The following is a 12,291-nucleotide window of genomic DNA, read 5'->3' on the forward strand; positions in this document are numbered from 1 at the left end:
GTTTTTTGGGGACATATATTAGATAAGTTTGCTTACCTTTTTTGTATGGGTCAGGAAATTGGGTTGCCTGTTACCCAAAAACATAAAAAGCCCGAACAATAATAAAATGAGCTCATGTTCTCGCCGGCAATGATTGCATACAGTGATAACTGATAAGTGTGCTGCACTTCTTCTAATAAAAAGTGAAAACATTTGGTTCGGAACAATACTATCCATCTCTTAATTGGAACAGTAGCTGAAATAAGTATGATAATGATTCTAGTACTTTCTAGATACACACATAGCACTTGTACAGTTGTACTCCTAATTGAGCTACACAGAAGAAGAAAAGTATCCATGCAATGAAGTTGCAACATTCTCTGGTTCAGTCTGTCCATCATCACCACCAACTTCACCCTATCCAAAATTAACTTTCTTGCTGTGGGGTTAACAAAGAAAGTTGAAAAGTCGCTGTGCATGTTGTTAAATTGTTAAATGTTAATCGTAACATGATACCCATCAAGTGCTCCAAGTGGGGAACATGACATGTTACACAAAACACAATTAGTGTCATTGGACCCCATTCCCACAACAACAATACTCTTTTGTTCCATTTTCAGGCACGCTTCATCCTACCACCCTTTTTAATCCTTCCTTCCTTCACCATGTAATAATAATAATTACTATTTTATTTTATTTTTATTTCCTCCTTTTTCACCATGAACGTGCCATCATCACTCCACCTTACAGAATCATTCCTTCTACCGTTTTCTCTCTTTTAATTTTTTAGCAGCACTGCCACATTCTCAGTCAGCACTAATTGTGTCACACTCACATGCATTACTACAAGAGCCAAACTACTATTAACACAACACACAATCTCTCTTCCTTGATGTGAAACCGAAATTTGACAGATGAAGAAATCTGGAATTCCCTTGACTCTGATGATATTATTGTCCTGGTTTGCGGCCTTGGCGTGGTGTGATGGTGAGATAATAAGATCGGTTCATGTTCTTGACCTGATGATAAGAGACTACACGTTCAAGTCAGTGGACAAGAACTTCAAGACAGGGACAGCAGAGTCAGTGAAGTTACCTTCAAAGCTAGCAGGGATCAGTGTTGACACAGTAAGGTTCAGATGTGGAAGCTTAACAAGGTACGGTGCTGAACTAAAGGAGTTTCATCTCAATGTTGGTGTAACCGTTCATCCATGTATTGAGAGGGTCATGTTGATAAGACAAAATATGGGGTCTAATTGGTCTTCTATATATTATTCTAACTATGATCTATCTGGCTACCAGCTTGTTTCTCCAATTCTGGGACTCTTAGCTTACAATGCTGATCAAGATTCCAATTCTTCCAACTCAAGCATCAACCCTTTTCAACTTGGAATTGTGTCTGGTGATAAACCTCTCACTATTGATTTCACCAATGCTACAAAACTGAATGAGGGGACCCCCTTGTGTGCTAGTTTTGAAGGAGACGGGAGAATGACGGTGGCGAAAGCCAGCGAAAATTCACCGTTTGTTTGCGTTGCCAAGAGGAATGGGCATTTTGGGATGGTGGTTGTGGATTCTGAAGTGGATGAGTATAATAAGAAGCCCATAGCTCAGTGGAAAGTGGCGGTTGGAAGCACAATTGGTGCTGCATTAGGTGCTTTCCTTCTTGGGTTGCTCCTCGTGGCGATGCTTGTGAGGGTGAAGAAGAGATCAAGAATGGTGGAGATGGAAAGAAGGGCCTATGAAGAAGAAGCTCTTCAGGTTTCAATGGTTGGTCATGTCAGAGCTCCTACTGCTTCTGGAACAAGAACCACGCCCACACTTGAGCATGAGTACATAAATTCTCATCTTAATTAAGCATTGTTGCTGCTCAATACTTTGATCAATCGAATCATTTTTGTAACATTAAATACTACATTTGTATAATTAGTTTCAATTACAACAGTTCTTTGCTGCCTATGTTATTCATTCATAATTCTTTCTTCTTTCTCTCTCTCTCTCTTCCACCTAATTAGTTACTAATTAATTACCATGCTGTACATTAAGCAAGAGTTGCTTGAAAGTCACGGACAGGAGGCAGAGGCATGATGATGTTGTTCAAAATCATCAAAAGTCAAAAAGAATTGAAGCTAATCTATAATAAAGCCTGTTATCATGGAACCACCATCATGATTCCTTAAGCACATTCACACCTCCAACACTTGATTTGACTTTTCACTTACAACCGCTGACCAAATCTACAATTTTAGCTTCTTTTTTCGCTTATTATTTTTTGTGTGGGAGAGAGGTGAGTGTATCTCACAATAATGGGAGAAGAGATTTCAATTTGTGTTTTTGAAAATAAAAAAATTTTTAATGTTGAAATCGGACCGTCCGATTTCTATTTTAAAAAATAAAAAAAAATAAAAATGCAAAACGGACCATGCGATTTGTAATTTTTTTTTATCAAACAAATCGGACCCTCCGATTTGTACTTTATTTTTTTCCAAACAAATCGGACCGTCCGATTTGAATAAAACACCATATAAAAAAAAAAACACATAATCTTCCCATAACAATGTATTACTCATATATTTATACAATATAAAAAAAAATTAGCCTTCTTTTTTGGTATTCTGGACCTGTGTTAGGAAGTTATTGGGCTTTAATTGAATAAGAATTGTTGGGATGACCCAAACTAAAATAGTATGGGTCCCAACAGTGTTTGCTTGTTTGAACATGGTTATTTAGATAAAAAAAAAAAATTAATAATTTTTTTATTTTTTAATATATTTAACAAATTTTTAATAATAAAAATAAAAATATTAAAAAATAATTTTTTTTAAAAATATTATAATTTATATTTATTTTAAAATTTTTTTTTAAAAAATATATATTTTATATAATAAATAAATAAATAATATTTTTATATTATTATATCTAAACATAATTCATAAATAAAAAATTTTTTTATATAAGATATACAAATATAAAAAAAGATAAATTTTTAACCTCAACCAAAAAGCCCTTAAACGCGCATCATTGATCCTCGTCTCTGGTCTGAATTCCAAGGAAGAAGATCCTCAGACCTTGTTTCAACTTTCAATTGTGCGCGTGATCTTCTTGTGTTTGACGTTGTTGCTGCTGTTGCTGCATTATCTCACACAAACATGGTGCCTTCTCTCCCCTGCCGCTCTCTTTTCACTCTCTTGCTGTTTCGTTTCAGAATGAATCCCTACCCCTATATCTTTGATCAATTTTAATTTCAATTTTGATTTCACTTGATCACTAGCTTTTCTGTTCAATTTGATAACTTGCTGTTAATGTAGTACATACACTAACCCATTGTTCTTCTCTATGAATTTTCTCAATCAAATCTAAATTTCTCACCGCCCCGCCCTAATTGCTCCTCTTTCCCGTTTTGTTTACTTTAATCCTTTGAGCGAGAGACACCGCGAGTACAACATAGGTTTTTCAACACAGAATTTAGCTATGCTTTCGATCATTGATCATTGTTTATTGGTAAAGGAATAGCATGCTGCCTCCTAGACAATAACTCTTCTTTTGGTATGCACCTTTTGTTTTTCCAGTCAGCTATATATAGAGGGGAATCGTATAGAGGGGAATCCAGGAAGCACAGCAAATCGAGAGGACGCCATCATTTGACCCAGCAGAAAAAGCAGGAGATTAAGGAAGCTTTTGAATTATTTGACACTGATGGCTCAGGTTTTCTGCATTCTATCTATCATCAAAATAGTAACGACTATACTTTAATGTATATTTTAAAATGCTAATATTTATATTTTGATGATTTATAGGTACTATTGATGCCAAGGAGCTGAATGTTGCCATGAGGTATGTTTTATTGTTTTATCTTTCACAAGATTGATATTTTTAGTATTACTTCTTGGCTATGTAGTCTTCATAACAAAATATCATCTTTTTCAGGGCCCTAGGGTTCGAGATGACAGAAGAGGTATTATTACCTATATGTTCAATTCTCTCTACCTTACTTATGGTTGAATGGAGTTTCCTAAAAGAAACTGGTTCCATTGTGTTGTTTTTGTTTAGTTAAATTATTGTTCTTTGTGTGATGAAGAAGGGAGATGAAGTTATCTTCTCCTATTCTCCTTTTATTTAGTCATATTGAACATTTATATGTGATTATTACTCCTTATTCCAAACTAGGGAGTCAATTACCTGAAATGGATTCGAAATTTACTATAGCAGAATAGCACTGGTTTGTTTATGGTGCTGAATGAGATATCATCTTGTCATTCTTTTTGTTAGAAGTCTGTTTGTCTGGCTTACAGATAGTACATTGTTATTCCAGCAAATAAATCAAATGATAGCAGATGTGGACAAGGATGGTAGTGGTGCAATTGACTATGAAGAGTTTGAGTACATGATGACAGCTAAAATAGGAGAAAGGGACACTAAGGAAGAGCTCATGAAAGCTTTTCAGATTATTGATCAAGATAAAAATGTAAGTGTTTTTGCTTTTGTACATCCTTTCTGCATTATCTTCTTGATTCTCATTGCCTGGGCTTTGGGGCAAGTGCAGGGAAAGATATCTGTATCAGACATTAAGCGCATTGCGAAAGAGCTAGGTGAAAGATTCACTGACAGAGAGATCCAGGACATGGTTGAGGCGGCAGACATAGATGGTAAGTTAATCATATTCTGTCCAAATCTATCTTCTAAGTTCTAACATGAAAATTTTTGCCTATACTCCTCTATGTCGAAAAGTTTTTATGTGACAAATTTTGCAATGACTTAGAGCTTCCAATTAAGGTTTTCTGTGATAATGTGTGACACTGGGCCTGCCATCATAGTTAATAACACATGCATGGCACATCATAGTTATAATTTTGCAGAGGTTAAGATTGGCTATGCCCTTGACTGACTTTCAATTTTGATTTTATGAATTATTGGCCCTAATGTTGGATTGTTATCTTTTAAGGAAATTTCAAACTGTTTTCTAATTCCTTTTTAGATTGAATTTAATGATTAATGCTAACTGTTATTTGTTAGATATGTCATGGTTTTAATCATGAACACTTGGTTGATGGCTTGATTGGTTTTCTTGTAAAAAGTTACTAACGAGAATATTTGAACATATTAAAAGTTCATCGAACGCAAATGCAGTAATATACTTGTAATTGATATTTTATTTTATTTTTTTGGTTTTAAAATGTGCAGATGATGGAGAGGTTAATGCGGAGGAGTTCATAAGGATGATGAACAGAACCAACTACCATCACTAATCATATAGGAGTATTAGTTTGTGTCATATTGTGAAAATCGTATGAATGACTCGAATCTTTGTTTATTACCGACAAATAACATAGCTTTATGTCCGCTATTTCTTTTTGTTGTAGTTTATTTATTTGAATTATTCTTAAATCTAAATGATATTTCTTAATTTGTATGAAAATGAGAAAAGTAACGGAGAGCTTTTTAAGGATATCACATTCACATTGTCATTTTTTAATTCTGAATTTCTGATATTGAAAAAAATGATGTGTTATCCACCATTATTGGGTTTTGAGTGTTATTCACCGCGGTTAACAGATCGGAAGGTCCGATTTAGTCAACAGATTGGAAGTTAAGTTTTTTTAAAGGTAAAAATTTAGGTGCAGACTTCAAGTAAAGTTGATACTTACTTCACGTGAGTTTTCACCTTTTTTAAATCCTCAATTCTGATCCATCAGTTTGGGTTTTTAAAATTATTTTATTCATTTAATTATAAAATATATTCTCTGTTTTGCTACACACTTGACCAAAAAAAATTTCGCACCTACAATATTTAGGGTCTAATTTGTTCATCAATTAAATTTGAGCATAAACCAGAGAATAGATTTTCTCTCTCATAATATCGATTTGTATATGAATTCTGTTAGGAAGTCAATTGAGCATTTGTATAATGTGTATAATGAGTTATTTATTTGGTCCAATATAAATTAAAAAATAAATATTCAGGATAAAATACTACTAATTTCTCATACATAATACACACATACTATTCCGAATAACCATTCGGACAGCAGAAATAATAAACATTATACACATTATATAGGTATTTCATTGGCTCCCTAAACTTCTTCTTTGTGTATTATTGTTTAAAAAAAAAGTTAATTCCGTATTAATACAAGACACTTCAGTTCACATTGTTAGAAATTTTAATTACTCAGTAGTTGAAAAATTAATAATTTAACATATCTAACTAAATTACTCAGTAACATTTTAATAGCGTCTGAATGAATTATGAATAATCCATAATATAAATGTAATTAGAGGAAAATTTAAATAGATAATGGATGGTAATAAAAATATGATGGTAATGAATCATTGCAAGTGATGGTAAATGGCCATGGAGAACGTTGAGGGAGGATCTCCTTTTACAGGGACGGGGTCTCAGTCTGGACAGTGCCGCCATTTCTATCTTGCGGTTGACAGGCTTCAGTTCAAGATGGTATGGTCTCGTATCTTATTTTAATTCGTTTCTGTGAAACAATCTCATTAATTAGGGTTTGATTTATTGATTCTTTCACTCTGCTCCTACTCCCAGCAAACGGTGGTGGATCTGCTGGGCCTTGTGGGGCGACGACCCTCCCTTCCAATGGTTGTGTGCTGCAGCAGCCGCGACGACCTTGACTGTCTCTGCTCCGCCGTGTCCGGCCTCCCCTTCATCTCCTCTTCCCCTCTCTACAGCGACCTTTCTGAACACCAACGCGCTTCTACTCTCGACAAGTTTCGCCACTTGAACCACCCCACTGACCATGACGACGACGACAAGGAGCGCACCTCCCATATGATCATCGTCACCGACGCCTGCCTTCCTCTGCTTTCTTCCGGGGAGTGTCCCCTGAACGCTCATCTTCTCATCAACTACGACCTACCCCCGAAGAAGGAAACTTATGGCAGGCGTTTAGCCACTTGTTTATCACCTGGTTCTTTCTTTCTTTCTTGCCTTTTTTGTGTGCTCAAAGTGGATTGGATTATTGTTGCTAAGATTTTATGAGTTGTTTCTGTAGATGGTGTTGTGATCAATATGGTTGTTGGTGGGGAAGTCGTTACTCTCAAAGCTATTGAAGAAAGCAGCAATATTGTCATGCAAGAGATGCCAATGCAGGTCACTTTATTTCCTCTCTTTGAATTCTTCCTACTTCACGAATTTATTTTTTCTGTTGTTAAATTAAACACTCTTTTCGTATTCATATATAAACATCTTTTGCAGATTCTTGACATTTTATGAAGAGTGAAACCAGATAAATGAATCTCTCAGTGTTCTGTGTCCCATCACAGCTATAGACATTCCCTTTTTTTCCCTTATTCCTTCAAACTATTTTGCATGAGTACTTTTTTTCTAGGTTCAGATTCAGATTACATTAAATGTTCTGTCCTTAGATATATCTTGTTATATATTGTTGAAATTTGTAAAGATTAAATGGGAAGGAAACTTTTAAACAGGCTGATAGGTAAAGACTAGTTACCAAGCTGCTGATAGTGTGGCTACCAATGGTACCCTTCCTTCCAGAGCAAAATTCATCATAGTAGTGAGTTGATTCATGGTGATAAATTCAGAACAGAAAAGAGCTTCATGTAATTTTAAAATAGTTGAACCAAGTACCAAATAAAAAAGGTAGTTTATTTTAGACAAATTAGCATAATTTATTGAAGCAGCTTGTTTTCGTAGCATTCAGCCTCTTAATCTATGGCAAGATGGTCATTGGTCATATCATTGTGTATGTATGCTGGCAAAACTGATTGGGAGGCGCAAGTGTTAAGGTCTGAAGAGTTGATTGGCAGAGGTGAAGAGAATGATAGTGAATGAGGGCATGAAGGGACTGATATCTGCTTAATAAATTAGCAGCTAACCTAGTCCTTACTAAATGTCGTTTTTAATGACGAATGACTTCTTTAGTAGCTCTTCTATTTTCTCGAGTCTATAACTATATATAATAATTTGTTAAAATATATATTAAAAATAAATTACACTATATATATTTATATATAATAAATATACTAATTTGATCAAAGAAAGGTAACATGGTATAATAATTTTTAATTTTATAAAAAAAAGGTAATATACATGGATGAAATTGAAGGGATATAAATTAGGATTGTTATTTTTTGCTATATGGTATATAAAGTGAGATCTTTAACTACTTTCAACTTAAAACCATGAGTGTGGAAATTAGGTACACTATTTGGCAGAAGTGTATGGAACAGGGGTTTATATATACGAGGAGATGGTGTTGTTTGGTATTAGCAAAGAAAAGATGTCAAAGGAGAGTGTTAAGAGGAGATAATGCATTTGATGTGAATAGCTTTAGATATTATGAGTGTTAATTTCTGCACAAAGGTGAAGCATGAATACTTGGTTTGGCACTTATCATTGAAAGTCTGCGAGTTTTTTGGGAGATGAAAGTCTAGCTATGTGGTGGCTCAAAGGTGAACATCTAGTGTGTTTTTGTAATCATCTAGACCTTTCTTTGTTGTTGTTGCAGGATTTTGTGTGTTTGGGCTTTGACGTGATTGGTTTTGATTGATTATTTATCCTGATGGCATTGTTGAAGGGGATTTTAATTAATTAAGGATTAGTCTTTGTACGTTTCTTTTTTTCTTGGGTAAGGTTGTAACTTAATAATCGAAAAAAAGAATATACTAATTTGATCATTGTTTTTATTATATAAATAGTATTTTGTATAAAGAGATATTCTTCAACCAGCCTAAAGAGAATATAGGCATACACAAGTTGGAATAATAAAACATAGTATTCTCAGCCACAACTACTCATGATCTCTGAATTTCTTCTATGTTGATAAGCTAAATTAATCCTCCCTCAAACGAAGTAACCAACTTAATTAGTCTTGAATGAATTCATAGCATGTTATACTTCCTAATTAGTCTCTTCCCTTAATTAGCCTCCTTGAAGCTTTTAGTTAATGAATGGGTTCTAAGCCTATCGTCCTTGTGTTGTTGTTCATCACTTCCACCAGCATTATTATGGCAGAAGATGAAGATGCCGCGATGTATAAACTGTTGGAAGCCCTTACTCCAACTCCATATGGTTGGTCCAAGAACACCTCCCACTGCAACTGGAAAGGCGTGACGTGTGATACCTACAACTCAGTGGACTGTCACTCAACGGAATACTGCCCCCCAATCTCAACGACCTCTCCGATCTCATCCAACTCGACCTCTCTCAAAACAATCTCACGGGGCCGGTGCCTGTCCTCACCGACCTCTACTACCTCGAAGAAGTCAACTTGGCCTTCAACAAATTCACTTGCATCAATCACACTTCCTTCAAAGATCTACTCGCCTAAGCAACAATCTCGCGCCATGGACCTTCTCCGACTCTATCAGTCTCAGTCAGAGTGACAGTGATCTTGAATATCTACACCTCAGCGCCCACCTTACCAGATATATTCATGTCCTTCCCCAGATTGCGAGAATTGCTTCTCTCTATAACAACCTCACTGGGGAAATCCCCAACTCTTTAGCACAAACTGGAATGTAGATTTTAGCCCTTGACAGCCAGAAATCAGGCTTCTCAGGCTCCATAGATGTGCTCTCCAACATGATCCACTTGAAGGAGGTGCGACTCCAACATAACTAACTAACTTCCACTATTTGACTGAATTGAGGCTTCACAACAATTTCTTAACCGGTACGGTTCCATCTTTTTTGGCGGCTCTACCCCGGTTGAACCAACTTTCTTTGGAGAACAACATGCCGACGGGTCCATTACCAAAGTTTGGAAAGCATTTGAACCTCACTTTCCAACCAATCAACAGGTTGTGTCCACAATCTGAAGGACTCTGTGACTAGATGGTTTTGCCTGAGATTGCACAAGCATTTGGGAATCCAATTCAGTTGGCCAGTTCATGGAGATGGGACAACACTGATTGCCAAGATTAGAGTTTCATTGTGTGCCAACAAGGGAACGTCGTTGTTGCTATGAATTTGTCAAGCCAAGGTTTAACGGGCTTGATCCCTCCTTCGTTTGCTAATTTAAGTGATTCGAAGAATTTGAATTTAAGTGGAAATAATTTGAGGGGTTCAATATCTAAGAGCTTCACAACATTGCTTCTCCTAGAGTTTCTAGACTTGTCTTATAACAACCTATCTGGAGAGGTTCCTATATTTCCACCAAAACTGAAGCTGAATATCACCAATAATCCCTTGCTTCAAAGTTTCCCAATTCCTTGGAGGATAGCTGGTATTTTCATAAGAATTTCATTGCACTAGCCCTAATTTCATCATATATATGTATAATTTTCTTAGAAAATTATATATTTTTTTGTACATATGTGCAGGTGCACTAGCAATGGCGACATGTATTAGATTTGTAATAATTATTGTGATTATTTATAATGGAAAAAGGTGTCTTAATTTAATAAGAAAACTTTACTTCGAGAAAGTAAGAACCTTTTTCAATCACAATGACGAGGAGGATTTCATGAAAAAATATAGCTTTTTGGCACTAAAATAGTATAGCTATTCAGAAGTTAAGTTAGAAAAATGACTAAATCATTCCAACATAAATTAGGGCAAGGAGGATTTGGAACTGTGTACAAAGGAACCTTATACAGTTATACATGGTCGTCTTATTGCGGTAAAAGTGATAAGACCATCTCTAGTAGGGAACTCATCAGTCCTTATTTATGGCTCACTTATCATAAACAGTAAATAAAAATTCAAAGCATCTCTCTCTTCTCTATTAAGAAGAACTAACTTTAGTCCCTATTGTGATTCTACTTAATTAATTAATTAAAATACTTAAAATTAATGTAATTGATTTGTTTTAATAATATTATTTAAATTTATAAATTTATAAATAATTCATTATTAAAAGATATTAATATTAAATAAATTCATATATCACAATAATACACAATATATAATTCAAAATTACACTAATTTATAGTTTTGTGTTTACAACTACTAATTTTAATAATGTCGTTAGTATTTTAAATTTAAAACAAAAAATAACCAACCCAACTAAAAATTATTTTGTAAAGTATAAAAATTAAATTTATTTTTTAATGTAAGTAAATTTAATTAATTATAATTTAATATAATAATATAAATAATATTCAATATTAATTATGATATAAATAATTAATATAAATTATTAATTAAATAAAAATTTAATTATTTAATTTAATTAATTATTAAAATTATTAAAAAATTAATTATAATTTAATTATTATTTAAATAATTAATATAAATTATTAACTAAATAAAAATATAATTATTTATTATAATTATTATTAAATTATTATTTAATTATTTAATATAATTATTTAATTATTTCAGATTTTATATTTTTTTATAATAACTTGTCAAATAATAAGTTATTATTAGTTAATTAGAATCCCTATTTAAAAGGATTCTCTCACCTTAAGATCGTGTGGGAACTTATTTCTTCTCTCTTCCAACGATGTCTTTCTATTTTTACCAAAAATAGGACCTCAACATCCTGTCTATTGAAATTGCTCTAAGTGAACCAAAGGGAGTTGGAGAATAATTCATGAACAAAGTTGTTAGTATGGTAGAACATCACATGTCAATATAGTTTTACTTTTTGGATTTTGTTATGAAAAAAAAAAAATAAAAGGACACTTGTATATGAATTTATGTGAAATGGTTCACTAGATAAGTTCACTAATAGAAAAAGATCTCCAAATACCAATTATTGTTTGGATTTGAAAATATTATATAAAATTACAATTCATTTTGCTTAAGGATTAGAATATTTGTATCGAGGGTGTAGTATAAAAATTGCTCATCTCTAAATTAAACTTCAAAATACTCTTTAATTTTAGATGAAGAGTTTTGTCCAAAAAAATTTTGATTATGTACTAGTTAAATTGTGCAAAAGAAAATAGAGCATAATATCTAAATTGTGCAAAAGAAAAGAGAACATAATATCTTTATTAGGTGCTAGAGGATATATTGCTCCAAAAGTTTTAACTCAAAGATATGGTGGAGTTTTTCACAAATATGATGTTTTATAGTTAGGTGGATACTACAATGAAAATTTTATAATTATCTTCATAAAAAAATATTTTTTTTTGATTCTTGGATGATAAATTATATGATTAAATTTTGATATTTATAAAAATATTGTCTTTATTTAAAATGTGGTTAAATAAATAAATCATACTTTTAAATAAAACATCTTTATAAAAAAAAGGTTTTTGCTATCTTCATTTGAATAATTGCTAGGGGTGGCAACGGGGCGGGTAGGGGCGGGTTTTTGCTCTACCCGACCCCGCCCCGCTCAATAAAAATTCGCATCAAACCCGCCCCACTTCTA

At 33.5% G+C, this 12,291-nt stretch overlaps 3 protein-coding genes across 3 annotated transcripts; all 3 read left to right on the forward strand.

Moving 5' to 3' along the window:
• Window positions 1–782: 782 nt before the first annotated feature.
• LOC130983058 (uncharacterized) lies at window positions 783–1,953 on the forward strand. Its single transcript, XM_057907231.1, has one exon. It carries the CDS (start codon window positions 894–896, stop codon window positions 1,833–1,835), a length of 942 nt encoding a protein of 313 aa, XP_057763214.1. The 5' UTR covers window positions 783–893; the 3' UTR covers window positions 1,836–1,953.
• Window positions 1,954–2,996: 1,043 nt separating this feature from the next.
• LOC130982172 (caltractin-like) lies at window positions 2,997–5,435 on the forward strand. Its single transcript, XM_057906055.1, has 7 exons — window positions 2,997–3,130; window positions 3,548–3,683; window positions 3,776–3,812; window positions 3,906–3,933; window positions 4,291–4,443; window positions 4,522–4,624; window positions 5,160–5,435. Exons 1-7 carry the CDS (start codon window positions 3,128–3,130, stop codon window positions 5,222–5,224), a joined length of 525 nt encoding a protein of 174 aa, XP_057762038.1. The 5' UTR covers window positions 2,997–3,127; the 3' UTR covers window positions 5,225–5,435.
• A 786-nt stretch (window positions 5,436–6,221) lies between these two features.
• On the forward strand, window positions 6,222–10,217 carry LOC130979622 (uncharacterized). The gene is made up of 4 exons (XM_057903098.1): window positions 6,222–6,432; window positions 6,529–6,910; window positions 6,995–7,092; window positions 7,198–10,217. Exons 1-4 carry the CDS (start codon window positions 6,325–6,327, stop codon window positions 7,213–7,215), a joined length of 606 nt encoding a protein of 201 aa, XP_057759081.1. The 5' UTR covers window positions 6,222–6,324; the 3' UTR covers window positions 7,216–10,217.
• The last annotated feature ends 2,074 nt before the right edge of the window (window positions 10,218–12,291 follow it).

The sequence above is a fragment of the Arachis stenosperma genome, chromosome 5 (assembly GCF_014773155.1).
Source record: "Arachis stenosperma cultivar V10309 chromosome 5, arast.V10309.gnm1.PFL2, whole genome shotgun sequence".
Taxonomy (NCBI): domain Eukaryota; kingdom Viridiplantae; phylum Streptophyta; class Magnoliopsida; order Fabales; family Fabaceae; genus Arachis; species Arachis stenosperma.

What these genes read in the sequence shown, in the direction of transcription:
- LOC130983058 (XM_057907231.1), top strand. Translation starts at nt 894, where the DNA reads ATGAAGAAATCTGGAATTCCCTTGACTCTGATGATATTATTGTCCTGG.
- LOC130982172 (XM_057906055.1), top strand. An exon ending in ATTTGACACTGATGGCTCAG is followed by an intron (nt 3,684 to 3,775) that starts GTTTTCTGCATT and finishes GATGATTTATAG; the next exon opens with GTACTATTGATGCCAAGGAG. An exon ending in TGAGGCGGCAGACATAGATG is followed by an intron (nt 4,625 to 5,159) that starts GTAAGTTAATCA and finishes TAAAATGTGCAG; the next exon opens with ATGATGGAGAGGTTAATGCG.
- LOC130979622 (XM_057903098.1), top strand. Translation starts at nt 6,325, where the DNA reads ATGGCCATGGAGAACGTTGAGGGAGGATCTCCTTTTACAGGGACGGGG. An exon ending in ACAGGCTTCAGTTCAAGATG is followed by an intron (nt 6,433 to 6,528) that starts GTATGGTCTCGT and finishes TCCTACTCCCAG; the next exon opens with CAAACGGTGGTGGATCTGCT. An exon ending in AGCCACTTGTTTATCACCTG is followed by an intron (nt 6,911 to 6,994) that starts GTTCTTTCTTTC and finishes TTGTTTCTGTAG; the next exon opens with ATGGTGTTGTGATCAATATG.